Below are 18646 nucleotides of genomic sequence, written 5' to 3' on the forward strand. Positions count from 1 at the left end.
AAATGCATTTATTGAAATGGGAAAATATTTTTGGGGAAATACATTCATATTGCCAAAGAAAATGTGAAATTAAAGCAAAAATATTAGTTGATGAATGGAGACCTTGATGAACTCAAATTTTGATTAAATGGATTGAAATATTAAACATAATTAACAAAATATGAAGAGGAGTTCAACATTCATACAAACCGAGAGAGGTGCTAATTATTTAAATTTTAGAAAATATTTTGGCACAGGCTGATCTTCAGTTTATGTAGTTACACATTCTTTACTAAATGAATACAATATGGTGTTTTATTTTACAAATACCACGAAACATTATTTTAATAACACAACTGCTAAATTCTTTCCAAAACCTGAGTGAAAGAACAGTATAAAGATGTGTAGTGTATTTTGTCCGAGTGGATTTGCCGTACTTTGACGTCATCGACAGTCGAAGGACCCTGAGCCAATCTGGCACCCGAGCAGTTCCTGTACCGACACTGGGTCTCCTCTCTTGCGAAGAGGCGCTCGGGGCCGAAGGAATTTGGCCCCTGAGTTGGTCGACGGTCATCTGTGTGGTGGAGGAGAAGACTCGTTCCTCTGCAGTGGCTTGACTTTGTGTTTCCTTCACTTCAGCTGCGCTGAAAACGTTGAATTCAGAGCGCGGGTTCAAAATTTAAAAAACGAAGCCAAATAAGAAAAACTACTCCAAATTAGTTTAACTCTTATTGTGAAAACTTTACCAAACCAAACCAACTTTCAGTTTGATGTAAACGATAAAAAAAACAGAAATAAATTGGTTTAATTTAATGAGTTGCTGCTGAGTTATACTGTAGCTTTTGGGAGCGCTAATGACTTGAGAAACTTTGGAACAACGGCGTTGCTAGGCGAGGTGTGGAGCCTAGCAGAATTTGCTTAAGGCCTGGTTCTTTGTGCTTTTGCTCTGCCGCGAGGCTTGAAAACAAGGTATTTTTTTAATATCTTTTCCTTAGACACACCCACATGCATTTCCCCTATTAACTACTGGACGGCACTGTGGCTCTTCCAAATAAACTCAACCTTTCCAACCATAAAAGTCCACATCACAATTTACCAAAATTATCCATATAAGGCATCAAAAAGTATTACTTTAAACAGGGAATAACTAAATTCATTCCTTAAAACTTGACCATTAACATGAACTTTAACTGGTGAAACAAAAATGGCAGACTTTTAACATAAAAGAAAACACAAAACAAACATTTATTCCTACAACTGATGACAGTTCAAATATTTACTTTGAACACATTGACTTTAATGGTAACCAAACAAACACCTTTTGCTTGCTGATAAACAAAAATACCAGGTTTCATAAAGACTAAATTCTGGAAGCTTCCAGAACAACCCCTGAGAAGTTTTACGAGTACCCCAGCCTTAGGTGGAGGTCAGGCCATGACAGTTTGATATAGAACATGTCCGTTTCTGAAACCGTGCAGGTCCTCCGATTGATACGGGACAGAAGCACAAGTCATGGTAAAATTTATGACTTGAGGATTGAGTGTAGGAGTAACTATAAGTCAAGCCCAGATGTCACTTCTGTTGCAGTGTAAGAGAAATTAAAGCTTTGTTTGAAATAAGATAAATTAAAGCTTTGTGTGAAATAACAGTTTGTTGTCCTTCTCGTAAATCCAAACAAAATTAATTTAAGAGTGTGAAATGTGAATTTCCGCTACAGGGCCATGGATTTCACATATTAATGTCTATGAATTTTAAAGACGCATTTTAATGTGTTGAAAGTGCATATTTTTTAACGGGGGTAAGCGTTATTTTAGGTTTTGTGTGAAAATAAGTCCAGGACTACAAATGTGCATTGCCAAAGCGACATCATCAAACCAGACATGGAGAAAAACATAAGAAAAATTACTGTAAGTTCAGCGAACTTCAAATCCTTCCTTCAGGAAGAAAAACAACATAAAGCTGGTAATGTGGTAAGTAGCAGCTACATGGGGGGAGAGGAGATTATGTAGTGACGCTACATTTGCGACGTACCAGCATATGATTTGGTCTGATTGGTTCTTCTCGCAGCTCAAGGCTACCAGGGCACCAGATTCAGATAAGAATTATTTGGGTCAGGCAGAGATAATTTTCTCTCTGCCTTTCACTATTTAACTACCGTAAATTCTCTAATATTGGCCTGTACTCAATTAACGGTCGGGTATCACATTTTGGTCGAAGTCGGCGGAGATGAATAATGGCCGTTTTTCTTTTTTTTTATTGTGGCCAGGTGGAATGTGGTAACAAGCAAGTACCACGGGGGGCGGTTGTGTCATCCGTCTCACTTTTGATTTGCCAGTGATTGACCCCGAGGGTAACTTTAACCGTGCGGAGACGAAGAGGAGGTGAAAATTTGATATCAAGTTCAAAGAGAACGTGCTGATTATGCTGCAGAACACTCTGGGGAGCAGTAGGGGTTGTATGAACTAGTCACTAGTCGACTTCACCGCTCTATAGTGACTTTTTATGCCTGTCATCGACTAGTCGCTGTCACGTGATAATGACCGGCAAGGTGCAGTCCTCGGAAAAGACAGCAGGCTGCTGTCAGCAGGTGACGAGCTGCTGCGCGTCGGGAGGCAATGCGCTGTGCCAGAGCGTCGGTACTGACACCCGCCGTAAAACGGACATTTAACCAAATTGTGACCTTTACCCTCTTGCAATTTAACTTTCCCTCACCCCCATCCTAACCTTAACCAGCTTGTGCATGCAAAGCTCTGATTGTTGACGCGCTCCAGACATCTGCGTCCTGAGAACGGCCACAGTAACATTATCAAATCAGGTGTCGCCACCTCAAAAACTAATTTAACACGCGATCGTTCATGTCGGCTCATTTCCTTTTATGTTTTCTGTCTTTTATTATTTTATTTGTGCCTGATGCGTTTCGCTGCTGTGGAGCGGGGCGCATCACCTGTTTTGTCCTCGGTGACGCACCGATCACTGATGCGGCCGGTGAGCACTCTGCTGTTTTTGCGGTCGGTAGATCTTTTAGAACTGCAGTTCAAAGGTAACTCATGAGGTGAATATATATGAACCCAGGTAGCAGTTTCTCTTTAGGATTGAGAGGAGATGCAGGAAGATAATAAACAGACAGGACAGAAAAATAGTCAAATAAAAACAAGTTAGTTTTTGTACCTGCTGGTTGCAACAAACAGACACCATTGAAGGTAATCAGAAGTGAGGAACAGAAAATGAAATAATTATTTTAATGTTTAGAGCAGCAGGAACTCTGAGAGGCTGCAGGCGCATCAGTGAGTTTGCGGCCGCTGCGCAGGGGGAGGGGGGAGAGGGCTGAAGCAGAAACTACCGTTGTTAAAAGAAATGTGTTTAACTTTGAAAATGTGGGCGCAATTTTAATTGTCAAAAACTCCAGTGAACCAACCGACCCCTACCCCACCCCCTCCCGCGCAGCTTCAGGTGTATGACGTCATCAATGACTAGTCAAAGTCGACTCGATTTTCATTACTTGACAGTCCACTTTAAAAAAATTTAAGTTTACTACAACCCAAACGAGAAGAAGCGATTGAACTTTGAAGCGGTAAGGTGGCTGTTGCCTTTTCTAATACCGGTATTTAATAATGTTTAAAATGCAGTACAGGTATGTTTGCTATTGTTTGTTACAATACAGTATTTCCCTACTGTAATTTAGCCTTGTTGTTAATGTTTTATATGCAAACCGTACCACGTAATTGTAACTGTACATTTTCAGTAAATGAACCTAGTATTTTATAGGTTCAAATAGACACACCTCGTTATTATTCATTCTACTGGTAGTTCATTTTGCTCAAATAGAAGTTGAGGCCTGCCTCTAATTCTGGCCCTCTTACCAATAAAGGCCTGGAGCTTGATTAGCTTGAGTAAAATACAGGCCCGGGCCTGTATTAGAGGATTTATGGTAATCCAGTTTCTCAGTAAATCTAATTTTTGGGTTTAATCTTGCCCATACCATGCAGTGACTTTCTCCAAGATCACATCCATCTTGTTCACTAACACCGGGATTGCAGCTAGAACCTCTAGCTTGCGATTCATCTTGAGTAACATCTCAGTCTGAGCTGTTTCCACACTGCTGAGACTTTAAATGGGTCTGATTTGCACACCAATCGCCCCATCTTCCCAATTTTCAAAATACCAGAAATTCTCCCACTCCAGCAGAAGAAATCAAGTAATTATCTTCCTGAAAATGCACACATCTTCGATGTCTTCCACGGACAGCTGAGAAAGGCATATAATATTCCACTCCTTCCAGGAATCCAATATACACCCCACTGGGTGCGTACCATGTGGACAAGTAGGAGCCCCCTGCTCCGTTCTCATTGTTGAAAAAAATCTTGTTAATCGCATTGAGTGACCAATTAACCAAATCCATGATTTAATAAAAAATTTTGTTTTCAGGAGGAATGCAGAGAAGCGCTCTGTAGGCAGACAGGTTTGTTGATGCAAACCTGACAAATTAAATATTAAAATAAATAAGTTTTTCCATTTCATATATTTTATCTGAGACGAGAACAAAAAACAAGAAAAACACAACTTTTTTGTTATTTTTGAATCCGTTTAAAAAACAAAATAACAAAAAAGAAATCCATTTTTCCTTTTTTGATTTTTTTTCTTTTCAATCGAAAATAGACAGAATGAGTAACCTCATCTCACCTCACCTTCCTCCACTTATCCAGGTAGGGCTCACGGGGCAGCATCCCAAGTAGGGCCTCCTAGACAATCCTCTCCCCAGCCAAGTCTTCCAGCTCCTCAGCTTGAACACCCAGGCGTTCCCTGGCCAATCTAGAGATGTATTACCACCAGGTTGTCCTGGGTCGACCCAAGGGCCTCCTGCTGGCAGGACATGCCCAAAACACCTCCCGAAGGAGGCATCCTGACCAGATGCCGGAACCACTTCAGCTGGCTCCTTTTGATGCGGAGGGTCAGCAGCGCCACACACAGTCCCTCCCAGATGTCGGAGCTTCTTACCCTATCCCTAAGGCAGAGCCTCATTTCTGCCGCTTGTTTCTGCAATCTCGTTCTTTCGGTCATTGACCAAAGCTCCGGACCATAGTTGAGGATTGGGACATAGATCGACCGGTACATTGAGAGCTTTGCTTTCTGGCTCAGCTCCCTCTTCACCACGACAGATCGGTTCAACGTCTGCATCACTGGAGATGCTGCCCCAATCTGCCTGTCGATCTCCCGCTCCTTCCTTCCCTGACTCATGAACAAGACCTCAAGATACTTAAACTCCTCCACTTGGGGAAGGACCTCTCTCCTGACCCGGAGTTGGCAAAACACTTTTTTCTGGTCAGGAAACATGGTCTCAGATTTGGAATGCTGATCCTCATCCCAGCCGTTTCACACTCTGCTGCAAACCTCCCCAGCAAGAGCTGAAGGTCCGAGCTCGATGAAGCTAGGAGGACCACATGATCCGCAAAAAGCAGAGACAAGATTCTCCTGGCCCCGAACTCGACACCCTCCAGACCACGGCTGTGCCTAGAAATCCTGTCCATAATGATTATGAAAGGTTAAGAACAACTGGCATACAGATTAATTTCTAATGCTAAAAACGTGTAATGGAAATGAAGGGTATTACAATTTAATTAAGGTCCACGGACCCTCCTCTGGTACTGGAGCCGAATGAAGCAGCGTCCTCAGCACGACAAACCAGTCTATGGATAGTCTCCAGGTAAAAGCGGCAGGTGTTTCACAGCGTCAAAGGGACCCCCCTTTGGGTCAGCGAGTTCAGCTTTTATTCTGAAGGAACCGTTGTTTTGTTGGTAACAACGACAGGATTTTCCAGCTTGACAGTTCTCAGCTTAAAAGTAAAACGTACAATGCAATTTTGTCACAAGTAAAAATCACCCCCACCCCCCACACCTATGAGGGTGTGTGTGGGGAGGGGCACCCTCACCCTCATAGGAGCTGACATGGGAACAAAACTTCACTCAGATGGGCTGACTCAAACTGTACAGAGCGGTTTTAGGCTGAGTAGCGTTCCTGGGAAAAAGGCTATACTGTTTCCCAGATTAGTCTTAACAACGTATGAACTTTCAGCTCATGAATGCCCCGACCCGACTGGTTGAGTTGAATCTGGTATGGACACCCCAGCACAAAGGGTGCCATCACCAGCATCCAGCTACACACAATGATTTGTTGACCAACAACATTCCTGCCTCCTGGGATCTGGGAATCCAACTTCATATAATTACTTTTTAATTTTATTCAGTAAAAAGTTGAAGCTACGTCTTTGTCTGCAGGAGGAGCATCCAAACCCAGGCCAGCCCTTTGTGGGGGTGTCCCGGACTGCCTACCTCCCTGACTCCTCAGAAGGAAGGAAGATCGTGAAGTTGCTCAGGCGAGCATTTGACCAGAGACTCACCTTCACTATCGGCCAGTCCAGCACCAGTGGCAGGAACAACACAGTTACGTGGAACGATATTCATCACAAGACCTCCACAGGTGGAGGACCTACTCTGTAAGGACCACCATACCTAATCATCTTCTTAAACCTCGATTTCTGATCAGCTGTGGAGCTTTCCTTATGGAGCTAATGAGTATGTATTCCTGTTTGCAGGTATGGGTACCCAGATCCTGATTACCTCAGCAGAGTTCGAGAAGAATTAAAAGTGAAAGGAATTGAATAAATTGTTTTAAAGGCTGATTTGGGCTTTTCAGCAAATTTTATTCCATCATTTTCTTCCTTAAATTGACTTTTGTTCATTTTTTATAATCTTTCTAAGGAGTTTCAAATGTAAAAGGAAACTGAAGCATTATGCCCAGGAATGAAGGTCAACACTGTAGGGGAACCAAAGATGTAAACGTATTTCTGTAGTGAATGATTGGAGGCAAAGCTGTGTTGCAATGTTTCTGCACATTGAAAGCTTCAGACCTGTCCGTAGCTCTGAAGGCAGCAACAGAATCTGACGTGGACTCCGATGCAAAAACAAGCACATTTTTGTCTACTGTTGTTACACCTGAACTAGGATCAGAACACAAGGTGATCGTTTTCTTACTAACTTACTGGAGTGTATTAAAAAATCACATGAAATTGTGTCTGTTGTTCAAATTCATGGGACTTTCCCAACCTTGCAGCACTGAGGCTCAGGGGAACTCCACCACAGAATGGTGGGGCCTCATATATAAAGCTGTGTGGTGACTGCTCAGTTTAGGTTGGCTTTGGGGGATTTTTCTGGTGGGCGGCCGATAACCTGTACAGGCCCGGTAGGATGGCGGCCCGGCTTTGTTTTGAGTCAACCTCATTTACGGCAGTGTATGGGGAAGAAGGGAGCATGTGGCCATCCAGTCGGCTGGGTCGGGCTGCTAAGAGGAGCTGTGGGGGTGGCAATGACGCGTCCAATGGTGATTGAGATGTGCAGGTGAAGTTGCAGTGGCTTGAGGAGGGTGGTTATGTGGTTTGTAGGGATGAGCCGTATACTCGTTTCAGACAAGTATCCGGTACAGATAAAGCATTTTTGACGAATACGAGCATTAAACGAGTAAAACTTGTGAGGGATACGTTTTGGGCTTTTTAACCCTTACTGAAAAAACCTGGAGTTGACCCAAAGGTAGGGCTGTCGCGGTTGAGGAATTCCCCCTGCGGTGATTCAGGGTGGCTTAATACTGCTGTGTGCGATATTATTGCAGCACTTTCTTTTTATTGCAGTACTATCTAAACATAATGTTTACACATTTAAAAAAGGTTAAAAATTGCCGTGCCTTCTTTTATAACACTTTACTGAATGCAGATCAAAGGGCAGTAACAACACAGATCGCAGTAACGTTTGTTTCTCCGACAGTTGGAGTCCGACTGAACTTAAAAACAACAACATTCAGGAGGTTAAACTTTTAAATGCAAATTTGGCTGCAGCATCTAACTAATAAGAAACAAGTCCCCATTTTGTTTAGTTGTTTAAAATCAAGCATAAAAAATTACATGTACCGGGCGCGGGGCACTATCATTTCACTTTCACACACACGAATGACGGTGCTTTATAGCTCGGTCACGTCCTTGTTACCCACAAGGAAAACCAGCATGTTAACCATATACGGTTTGAGAGAGGATCTGAGAGGGGGGGCAACATTTGCAGCAACACTGAAAACCCTCTCGGATGGTGCGCTCGTTGCACTAACGCACACGTACCTGCGTGCGAGTAAAGAGAATCTCTCCCGGTTGTTGCTCCACGATGTCAGGGGGGTTTCTTTAGGGTGGATGCATTCCTCCTGCAGGTAGCGAGTGAGCTCCAGCTCGGCTCAAACTCTCTTCGGGACGGTTGCAGAAGCAGTACTTGTCCGGGACTTCAGCAGGTCTCCGAGCATTTATTTTTATTTATTTTTGCCGCTGGTGGCAGCTCTGTCTCGGCCAAGGACTCTGGCTGCGCAGCAGCTGACGTACTGAAAACCAAAGTGCTCCCAAAGGAGCGAAGTAACGTTTCGTTTTGATACCAGTGCAGCCATCCTTCTCAACATGCATCATTGAGTTGAACCAAGTTCAGTAATCGCGGTGGCCCATGAGGCAGCGCGGTGGGTTTCTTCATATTGTGATATTTCATTTTTGTGGTTACCATGACAGCCCTACCCAAAGGACTTCAGTAGTTTTTGACTAATTTCTAATCTTTCATTTATCTCAAAGGTTCTTGAAAAAACCGTGGCTTCCCGACTACAACAGCATTTATCTGCTAACATATTATATGAAACATTCCAGTCTGGCTTCAGATGTTTCCACAGCACTGAGACAGTACTAATTAAGACCACCAGTGGTCTTTTAGTGGATGCAGACTCGGAGCTAATCAAAATCCTTGTTCTCCTTGACCTTAGTGCTGCATTTGACAGTCTCTCACTTCACCCTTCTGAAAAGGTTATCCGCACTAGGTATTTCTCTCATTCTGTTAACCGGGTTTAAGTCATACCTTACAGACAGAACTAAATTCATTCAGCTGGACGGATGTACCTCCACTCCCACTCCTGTAGTATCTGGGGTTCCTCAAGGTTCTGTCTTTGGCCCCTGCTGTTTATCATTTTTCTGCTCCTTTTGGGTGCCATTTTTTGTAAATGGAATATTTATTCTGACGACACCCAGTTATACATTTCAACTTCACCATCTGCATCGCTTCCACCATCCTCACTTACTGATAGCCTTGCTGAGATTAAGTCCTGGTTCTCTTCTAACTTCTGGCAGTTGAACTTCAATAAAACTGAGGTGCTTCTTAGGGGCACAAAATCTGCAATAGTGAAGGCATCAAGGTTCTCAGTATTAATAGACAACACGTCTGTTACCTTGGTCTTGAGTTGGAAAAAGGTATAATGCCATCTCCAGGCAAGGCCGGATTAACCATATGGGCAACTGGGCAATTGCCCAGGGCCCACAAACTCTAAGGGACCCAGGGCAGCAAGGGCACGAGCAAAATACTGTAGGCATATCTAATCTGCCGCATTATATTAAACTAGGGTGACCGTATGTCCGGTTTTCCCCGGACATGTCCACTTTTCACTCTCTGTCCGGGCGTCCGGACTGGGGGTTCTTGTATTGATGAAAATGTCCGGCTTTTCATCCAGGAGCAGGGATCGAATTATGGGGGAGCTGTATATCCTACACATCCAGGGGAGTCGGAAAAAACGTTTTCTAGCTATATTACGTCATTTATGGACTCTTCTGAGCAGAGAGCACAGAGAGCGGCACAGCGCGTTGTTGCGCAGCGATCCAGGCTGCTGCTTCCAGCGCACGGTCCATTCTCAAAGTGGTGCAACCAAAAAACTATAATTAGCACACGATCGTTCATGTCCGCACTTGCTCTCTACTTTCTGTCTTATTTGTGCCTGAAGCTCTCTGCCACTGCGGAGCTCATCACCTGTGCTGCGGTGATGTCACCTCACTGAGGCAGCATCGAAACGCGCTCTCCGCTTTGCGGTCAGGAGATCTTTGATCTGCTCAGAAGTAACTGATGAGGTGAAAAAGTAAGAATCCAGGCAGCAGATTTTCTGGAGAGTTTAGAGGAGATGCAGGAAGATGAGAGACAGACAGGACAGGAAATAGTTAAATAAAAACAAGAAAACAAAACAAAGTAAAATGTAGGTAGATTTATCTCCACTACACGTTTTTACCTGTATAAAACATTAAGTTATACACATGTCATATTTATACATCAGATACAATTCAGATCACCTTCAAAACTCAGTCACACACCCAGGGCCGTTTCAAGACATTTTGGCGGCCAAGGCAAAATGCCCCCCCCCCCCCCCCCCCCCCCCCATTACTGGGCTCCCCAGAAGCCTCTGTGTAATTCATGCCCTCTCCAGTAGTGTTAGTTATACGGTGTTTATAAAAGCCCCTCAGACATTACTGACATGTTCTAATATTATCAGATGAAAAACTAAATTATCAGACATGCTGTCTCATCTGCTGCTTTTCTAAACTTGTAAAAAGTAACAAAACCATTTGAAAGCCACTATTTGTGGATTCTCTGAAAGTTTCCATGGAGTGTGTGACAACTTATTTTTTCATTGATCCTATCGTCTAATCTCACAGCTGAAACAAGCATCCTTAATAATCTGTGCACAGGAAGCGTACCGATGCTGTAGTAAAACAAAAGGAATAATAATTTATTACTAATAAAACCTTGTTGCAGCACTAAAGCAGAAAAATGAGATTTTGCAATAAATATGCTAAATATTTACATATGAATTGTTTTAGAGCCCTTTAATTGGCAGAATCTGATATAAATTTAGTTCTTACAAAAAATGGGTCCCAACATGGTTTGGGTGGCGTTGCCATAGTGTGATGTCATAGGCACAGATCCCCTGTCCTCTTGTTTGGAAATGGAAATATGGTCACCCTATATTAAACAAACTGTCCACCCGGGCTTTTGCGCTGCACAGAGACGCTTCGCTGCCTACGACTGAACGTCAGTTGAGAGTCAGTCTCATGCAGACTGACCAATGAAGAGAGGGCCTCAAGTTAATACCCTCTCCTCATTGGTCAGTCCACACGAGGTGGGTCAAAGGTTACCCTGAGCGGGTTACGTGATGTCAGGCATTCAAGTACTGAGTATATTTACTGCATATTACAGTAATATATTCTGTATGTGACCACATTATGGTGATCCTTGGGTCGTGATGATGGGGCCCTTGAATATTGTTGCCCAGGGTACAACAAAGTCTTAATCTGGCCCTGTCTCCAGGTTAGGGACCAGGTCCTGCCCCAGGTGGAGGAGTTAAAATATCCCGGGTCTTGTTCACGAGTGAGGGCAAGATGGGGGATAGGTGGATTGGTGCTACGTCTGCAGTACTGCGGGCGTTGTACCGGTTTATCGTGGTGAAGAGAGAGCTGAGCCAGAAGGCTCTATTTACCGGTCGATCTAAGTTCCTACCCTCACCTATGGTCACAAGCTTTGGGTAGTGAAAGAAAAGATGAGACCGCGAGTACCAGCGGCCAAAATGAGTTTTCTCCGCAGGGTGGCTGGGCTCTCCCTTAGAGATAGGGTGAGAAGCTTGGTCATCCGGGAGGAGCTTGGAAAAGACCTTCTGCTCCTCCAAATCAAAAGGAGCCAGTTGAGGTGGCTCGGGCATCTGGTAAGGATGCCTCCTGGACAACTCCCTGGTGAGGTTTTCCGGGCACGTCCAAACCAGGAGAAGGCATAAAGGAAGACCCAGGTGGAACCAAGCTTTCCCAAGAATCTCTTAGAAATCCCTGTTATCCATTCTAAAAAATTAAATAAAATAAGATTTCATTAAAGTATAAATTAGTATTAATATTTGAAATGAACTAAAAAAACTGTCAAATAAATAAGACTTCATTGATTAAAAATAGAAATGGTTAGTTAAAAAGAATTCCCATTGAAACATAATATCACTACATCTCCCATAATCCTGTAGCGTTTACAAACTGATGATTTTATCTCTTATGACCACAAAGATGTAATATTCTATATAAATATAAAATATTAACCTGCAAGGTCTTTATTGTAATTATTCAGAAGATTCGTTGTCATCGTCTTCCTCCGCTTATCCGGGTCCGGGTCGCGGGGGCAGCATCCCAACTAGGGAGCTCCAGACCTTCCTCTCCCCGGCCATCTCCACCAGCTCCTCCGGCAGGACCCCATGGCGTTCCCGGACCAGATTGGAGATGTAACCTCTCCAACGTCCTGACCAAATGTCCAAACCACCCCAACGAACTCCTTTTCGATCTGGAGGAGCAGCGGTTCTACTCCAAGTCCCTCCCGAATGTCCGAGCTCCTCACCCTATCTCTAAGGCTGAGCCCGGCCACCCTACGGAGGAAACTCCTTTCGGCCGCTTGTATCCGCGATCTCGTTCTTTCGGTCATTACCCAAAGCACATGACCATAGGCAGTGTTGGGAGTAACGCGGTACAAAAGTAATTAACTACTGTAATGCATTGCTTTTTGCTGTAATGTGGTAATGTAAGGCATTACAGGGAAAGAAAATGGTAATATTTACTCGGTACAATTGTCAGTAATGCGGTAATTACAACGCATTTTTAAACCCAGAATCAAGATGTGGTTTTCCTAAAAATTAAAATTGCGGAAAGCTCTAAATAAAGATCCGGTATCTTCATATATGACGTCATTTATGGACTCCGCTTTGCGGGCATTCTATGAGCAGAGAGGACGCAGCGGTGACGGCTCAAATACTCCAGCTGCGTCCTGCGCGCGGCCGCTGTTATATTCACAAAATCGCTCCAACAAAATAATTCACTTGCGATCGTTCATATCAGCCCATATTCTCTGTACTTCTGTACTTTACTGACGTGCTTTGCCTCAGCTGAGTTCATAATCTGTGCCCTCGCCCGGTGATTTCAACTCATTGCTGCTGGAGCGCAGCGCATATGAAGCTTTTTTTTTTTTTTTTTTTTTGCGTTCGGTAGATCCCTTTGGCTGATTAGTTAGAAAGTAGGAAATCTAGGAAACAGTTTTTCTGGAAGACGGAGAAAACATGCAGCATGCAGGAAGGCTAGGGAGAGAAAGGGCCAGGAATTATTCAAATAAAATCAAGAAAACAAAACAAAGTGCTTGAAAAGAAAATATAAGTAGGTAGATTTGTCCCCAGTACACATTTTTACCAGTGAAAAGCAATAAAATATAAGCATTTAATATTTATACATGTGATAGAATGAGATCACCCCAGAAGTCAGTCCCACATCCAGGGCCGTATCAAGGCATTTGGGGACCAAGGCAAAATAGGCTTGGAGCCCCATCACCTCACATCCTGCTCAATCTAAGATGGCAGCGTGCTGAGAGTACAGATTGTTGTTGCTTTCATTTAATAAAGAACTGTTATTATATCTGACAGTTTTTAACAGCAATGCTCAGACACCACATCCCCTTCCTCTGGATGTGTCATGAGTTCACTGAGCATCACATGACCTAATTCATATTGAAATTGTTTTGGTAAATGTAACTTAAAGTAATGCAAAAGTAGTGTAATGCCTTACATTTTAAAATCAGTAATATTGTAATGTAATTAATTACATTAAAATGAGGGTAACAAGTAATAAATAATACATTACAGTTTTGAAGTAACTTGCCCAACACTGACCATAGGTGAGGATTGGGACGTAGACAAACCAGTAAATCGAGAGCCTGGCTTTCTGGCTCAGCTCCCTCTTCACCACGACAGATCGGCTCAGCGTCCGCATCACTGTCGATCTCCCGATCCCTCCTACCCTCATTCGTGAACAAGACCCCGAGATACTTAAACTCCTTCACTTGAGGTAGGACCTCTCCCCCGACCCGGAGTTGGCAAGCCAACCTTTTCCAGTCGAGAACCATGGTCTCAGATTTGGAGGTGCTGATCCTCATCCCAGCCGCTTCACATTCGGCCGCGAACCTACCCAACAAGTGCTGAAGGTCAGAGCTGGATGAAGCTAGGAAGACCACATCATCCGCAAAAAGCAGAGACGAGATTCTCCTGCAACCAAACTCGACACACTCCACACCACGGCTGCGCCTAGAAATTCTGTCCATAAAAGTGATGAACAGAACCGGTGACAAAGGGCAGCCCTGGCGGAGTCCAACCCTCACCGGGAACAGGTCCGACTTACTACCGGCTATGCGGACCAAACTCACGCTCCTCTGGTAAAGGGACTGAATGGCCCTTAACAGAAAGCCACCCACCCCATACTCCTGGAGCGTCCCCCACAGGGTGCCCCTGGGGACACAGTCATAAGCCTTCTCCAAATCCACAAAACACGTGGATTGGTTGGGCAAACTCCCATGCCCCCTCCATCACCCTTGCAAGGGTATAGAGCTGGTCCACAGTTCCACGGCCAGGACAAAAACCACATTGCTACTCCTCAATCTGAGATTCAGCTATCGATCAGACCCTCTCCAGTACCTTGGAGTAGACCTTTCCAGGGAGGCTGAGGAGTGTGATCCCCCTATAGTTGGAACACACCCTCAGGTCACCCTTCTTAAAGATGGGGACCACCACCCCGGTCTGCCACTCCCTAGGAACTGCCCCCGATGACCACGCAATGTTGCAGAGACGTGTCAACCACAATAGCCCTACAACATCCATAGTCTTGAGATACCCAGGACGAATCTCATCCGCCCCCGGGGCTCCGCTGCTGTGTAGTTGTTTGACTACCTCAGCAACTTCTGCCATTCCCAGGTCTCCCGGCTCTGGTTCCTCCTCGGAATACGTGTAGGTGGGATTGAGAAGCTACTCAAAGAATTCCTTCCACCGTCCGACTATAGCCCCAGTTGACGTCAGCAGCTCCCCATCCCCACTATAAACAGTGTGAGCGAGTTGCTGCCTTCCTCTCCTGAGATGCCGGGCAGTTTGCCAGAACCTCTTTGGAGTCGATTGAAAGTCTTTCTCCATGGCCTCACCAAACTGCTCCCACGCCCGAGATTTTGCCTCGGCAACTGCCACTGCTGCACCCCGCTTGGCTATCCGGTACCTGTCTGCTGCCTCCGGAGACCCACAGACCAGCCACGCCCTGTAGGCCTCCGTCTGGTGTCCACCAGCGGGTACGGGGGTTACCACCACGACTGGCACCGGCCACCTTGCGACCACAGCTAGCAACAGCCACCTCAACAATCGCAGAGTGGAACAAGGCCCACTCGGAGTCAATGGCCCCCACTGCTCTCGGGACGTGGTCAAAGCTCTGCCGGAGGTGGGAGTTGAAGACTGTCTTAACAGGTTCTTCTGCCAGGCATTCCCAGCAGACCCTCACTATGCGTTTGGGTCTGCCAGGTCTACGCAGCATCTTCCCCTACCATCTGATCCAACTCACCACCAGGTGGTTATCAGTTGACAGCTCCGCTCCTCTCTTCACTCGGGTGTCCAAAACATACGGCCACAGGTCAGATGATACGACTACAAAGTCTATCATCGACCTGCAACCTAGACTGCCCTGGTACCAAGTGTACCGATGGACATCCTTATGTTCGAACATGGTGTTCGTTATGGCCAAACTGTGGCTTGCACAGAAGTCCAATAACGAAGCACCACTCGAGTTCAGATCAGGCGGGCCGTTCCTCCCAATCACACCCCTCCAGGTCAAGCTGTCATTGCCCACGTGAGCATTGAAGTCTCCCAGCAGGACAATGGAGTCCCCTGATGGAGCACTATCTAGCACTCATCCCAGGGACTCCAAAAAGGGTGGGTACTCTGAACTGATATTTGGCCCATAAGCACAAACAACAGTCAGGACCCGTTCCCCGAACCGAAGGCGCAGGGAAGCTACCCTCTCGTAAACCCCGACACACAGTCTTGGGGCTAACAAAAAGCCAACCCCAGCCCTCTGCCTCTCACCCAGAGCAACTCCAGCAAAAGAGAGTGTCCAACCCCTCTCAGGGACTTGGGTTCCAGAGCCAATGCTATGTGTCGAGGTGAGTCCGACTATATCTAGCAGGTACCGCTCAACCTCTGCCACAAGCTCCTCTTCTTCCCCGCCAGCGAGGTGACGTTCCATGTCCCAAAAGCCAGTTTTCTTGTCCGGGGATCGGACCGCCAAGGCTCCCGCCTTGGTCTGCCACCCGATCCACACTGTACCGGACCCTTCAAGTTCCTCCTGCGGGTGGTGGGTCCACAGTTGGATGAGCCCATCTATCCAGTTCGGGCTGGGCCCGGCCGGGCCCCATGGGTGAAAGCCCGGCCACCAGGCGCTCGCTCACAGGCCCCAACCCCAGGCCTGGCTCCAGGGTGGGACCCCAGTAACCCTCCGGGCCGGGTACGCCGACTCTTTGAAATTACATCCATAAAAGATTCTCTGAACCATTCTTTGTCTCACCCTTCACCTAAGACCAATTTGTCATGGGAGACCCTACCAGGGGCACAAAGTGCTCCAGACAACATAGCTCCTAGGATCATTAGGGCACTCAAACTCCTCCACCACGATAAGGTGACGGTTCAAGGAGGAGTCTAGGATAATCGGAAGATTCTAGGATTTAATTCAGAAGATCTAGGTTCTTTGCTTGTTCAGTGATCAACCACGCTTCGTGTTACTTCAAGAAAGAGTCAAGTTTATAAAACAATTTATTTTACAAACAATTTAAAACATGACTAATAAATTAAGCACTTGAGGTGAATGAGTGGAACTGAGGTGCTGAAGTAACCAATGTGTAAATGTGATATCGATCAGAGCTTCCTTATCAAATCAAGCTGCATTCTGGTGAAATTAATTTGGAGTGCGTTAAGCTTATGAAGTTATCAACAAAATGCATCCAGATGCAATCTCTGTGTTCTACTTGCCCTTTTGCTGACCCTTGTCAGGATCCGGAGGTCAGGGAGGTCAGATGACCTTGGGGTACCCAGGTCCAGTATTTTGACCACACGGTAGCGACTTTCCCCGGTCCAAAAGATGTCAACAGGCAATACAGGATGGAATCAGCTTGCGTCTCAGGGATTCTCTTAAGGAGTTGAACAACTCAGCTTTGTTCTGCAGGAAGTGTTTCTCATCAGCTTTGCAGGAGAAAAAAAAGTTGTTTTTTTTTTTTACGTGTAAAAATCTTGGATGTTTCTAGGGTATTGCAACAGATGGCCAGTCTGAGCGAACTCTTCAGTACTCTCTCTCGAACTGAAGAATTCTCAGTCTGTTGTAGTTTTAAAGTTTAGCTGTTATGATTTGGGCAGCCAATCAGAGGCTGACAGGAAAGTTGATGTTACCAAGGCAACACAGAAACACGCCTTCTTCAATATGGAGACTCTGATCTGTGTGAAAGGTCTAGCTATGTGGAATGAATTTAACTTAGCCGTACTTGTTATTGTGAAGCAGGTGTAAGGACCTTGTCGTCAAAACATGAACACGGTCTAGTAGATAAACATAACATCCACTCAGTGAGTTAGATTAATGAAGCATTTCATGTCATTATACTATTTTACCACAAGTAATAATAAGCAAATGTTTATTTAATGATTAAATAGATCAAAAGTCATAGAAGTTATTAATGATTTATTATAACTCTTGTGTTTAGCAACTGATCCGAGCTGGGTCTTCTTTCTTCTGGAGCGGAGACCTTGAGGAAAGTAAGTTAATGTTATGATTTGGACTTGTGGAGTCTGAATCCCAGCTGGTGTGAAGGCAGACTTGTTTAAAGGGAACACAAGCGATGTTGTGTCTCCTTAATGACCAGATGTTGAATAGATGGTGGAAGGTCAGGCTATACCTAAACTGACCATTGCTGGACGCTACAATCCCTAGCGAGAATCTGACCAATTACAGAGCTCAAATGGTCTTGGGTTATCACGTCCCATTCACTTCCGGTAAAACGTCCTGTTAGAAAAAAGAACAGCATGGAAATCGCTAGAACTGTAAGCTTTTAATCCTTCACCATCCACGGGAGCTCCGTTATTGGCACCCAGTCGGTGGTGATGCTAGCTGAATCACACCTTTTACTCAGCGGTCAGGGTCTAAGATGGTGAGGAACTGTGAGTGTGGTCGGCTGAGCATTCCAGTTGGATCCTCATCAGATGCAGACAACTTGAACCCTTAGAAGATTCCCAGTGCGAGCTGGGTGGCGAGCCAGTCGGACAGCTGATAGTTACCTATATTCTTCTTTGTGGTAGGACAAGAGACAACTAATGCACTGATCAATCCACATGTTGGAAGACAAAAGGGCCCCAACGATCAAAGAGACTGATGTGGGTTGGGTAAGTTTGATTTCAGTCATGTTCTTGCTGGAATATTGTAGTTTTTCCATGGAATTCTGGTGACCTGTTCAGGCCAAACTTTAATATTGTAATTGTGATTTTTTTCCTAAACAAGTGATCACTTGTTGTGTGTGAAAATCCCAGTAACTGAGCCTACCCCCATCCTTTCTCTTTCACCTCTGCCTCCGTGTCTGGTTGGAATTACAAAGCACTCAAAACAATAAAAACATTAATGACATTGAAGCAGAAGCTTTGATGCTCCACCTGAGTACATTTGCAAGGCTTGTCACCAGCATTCAGACATCAATTCTGGGGCAGCATGCTAGCTGCAATGTTTTAAGCCATTGCAGCTAGCTAGCATGCCACACAGCAGGCTTGTCCACAAGCATGTCACCATAGTGTGACCGGGGCTTTAGGTTAGCCTCGTGCGTGGAACTGAATTTGGGGAAATTTGTCTGGAGTTCTCGCAAAATTTGGTTTATGAGAAGCTCACTTAATGGAACAGCCCTCTGGTTTAGATCAGAGACATTATTTAGAGTAGAAA

The 18646-nt window shown here is 45.0% G+C and overlaps 1 protein-coding gene across 1 annotated transcript in view; it reads left to right on the plus strand.

Annotated features, from left to right (window-relative positions):
- Positions 1 to 7037, plus strand: part of LOC107397229 (E3 ubiquitin-protein ligase DTX3L) — a 29442-nt gene extending 22405 nt beyond the window's left edge. The window contains exons 3-4 of the mRNA XM_015977159.3: positions 6252 to 6469; positions 6569 to 7037. Coding sequence (XP_015832645.1) covers positions 6252 to 6469; positions 6569 to 6638 — 288 coding nt within the window. The 3' untranslated portion in view covers positions 6639 to 7037. The remainder of the gene's footprint in view (positions 1 to 6251; positions 6470 to 6568) is intronic.
- The last annotated feature ends 11609 nt before the right edge of the window (positions 7038 to 18646 follow it).

The sequence above is a fragment of the Nothobranchius furzeri genome, chromosome 17 (genome assembly GCF_043380555.1).
Source record: "Nothobranchius furzeri strain GRZ-AD chromosome 17, NfurGRZ-RIMD1, whole genome shotgun sequence".
In the NCBI taxonomy this organism is placed as follows: Eukaryota; Metazoa; Chordata; class Actinopteri; order Cyprinodontiformes; family Nothobranchiidae; genus Nothobranchius; species Nothobranchius furzeri.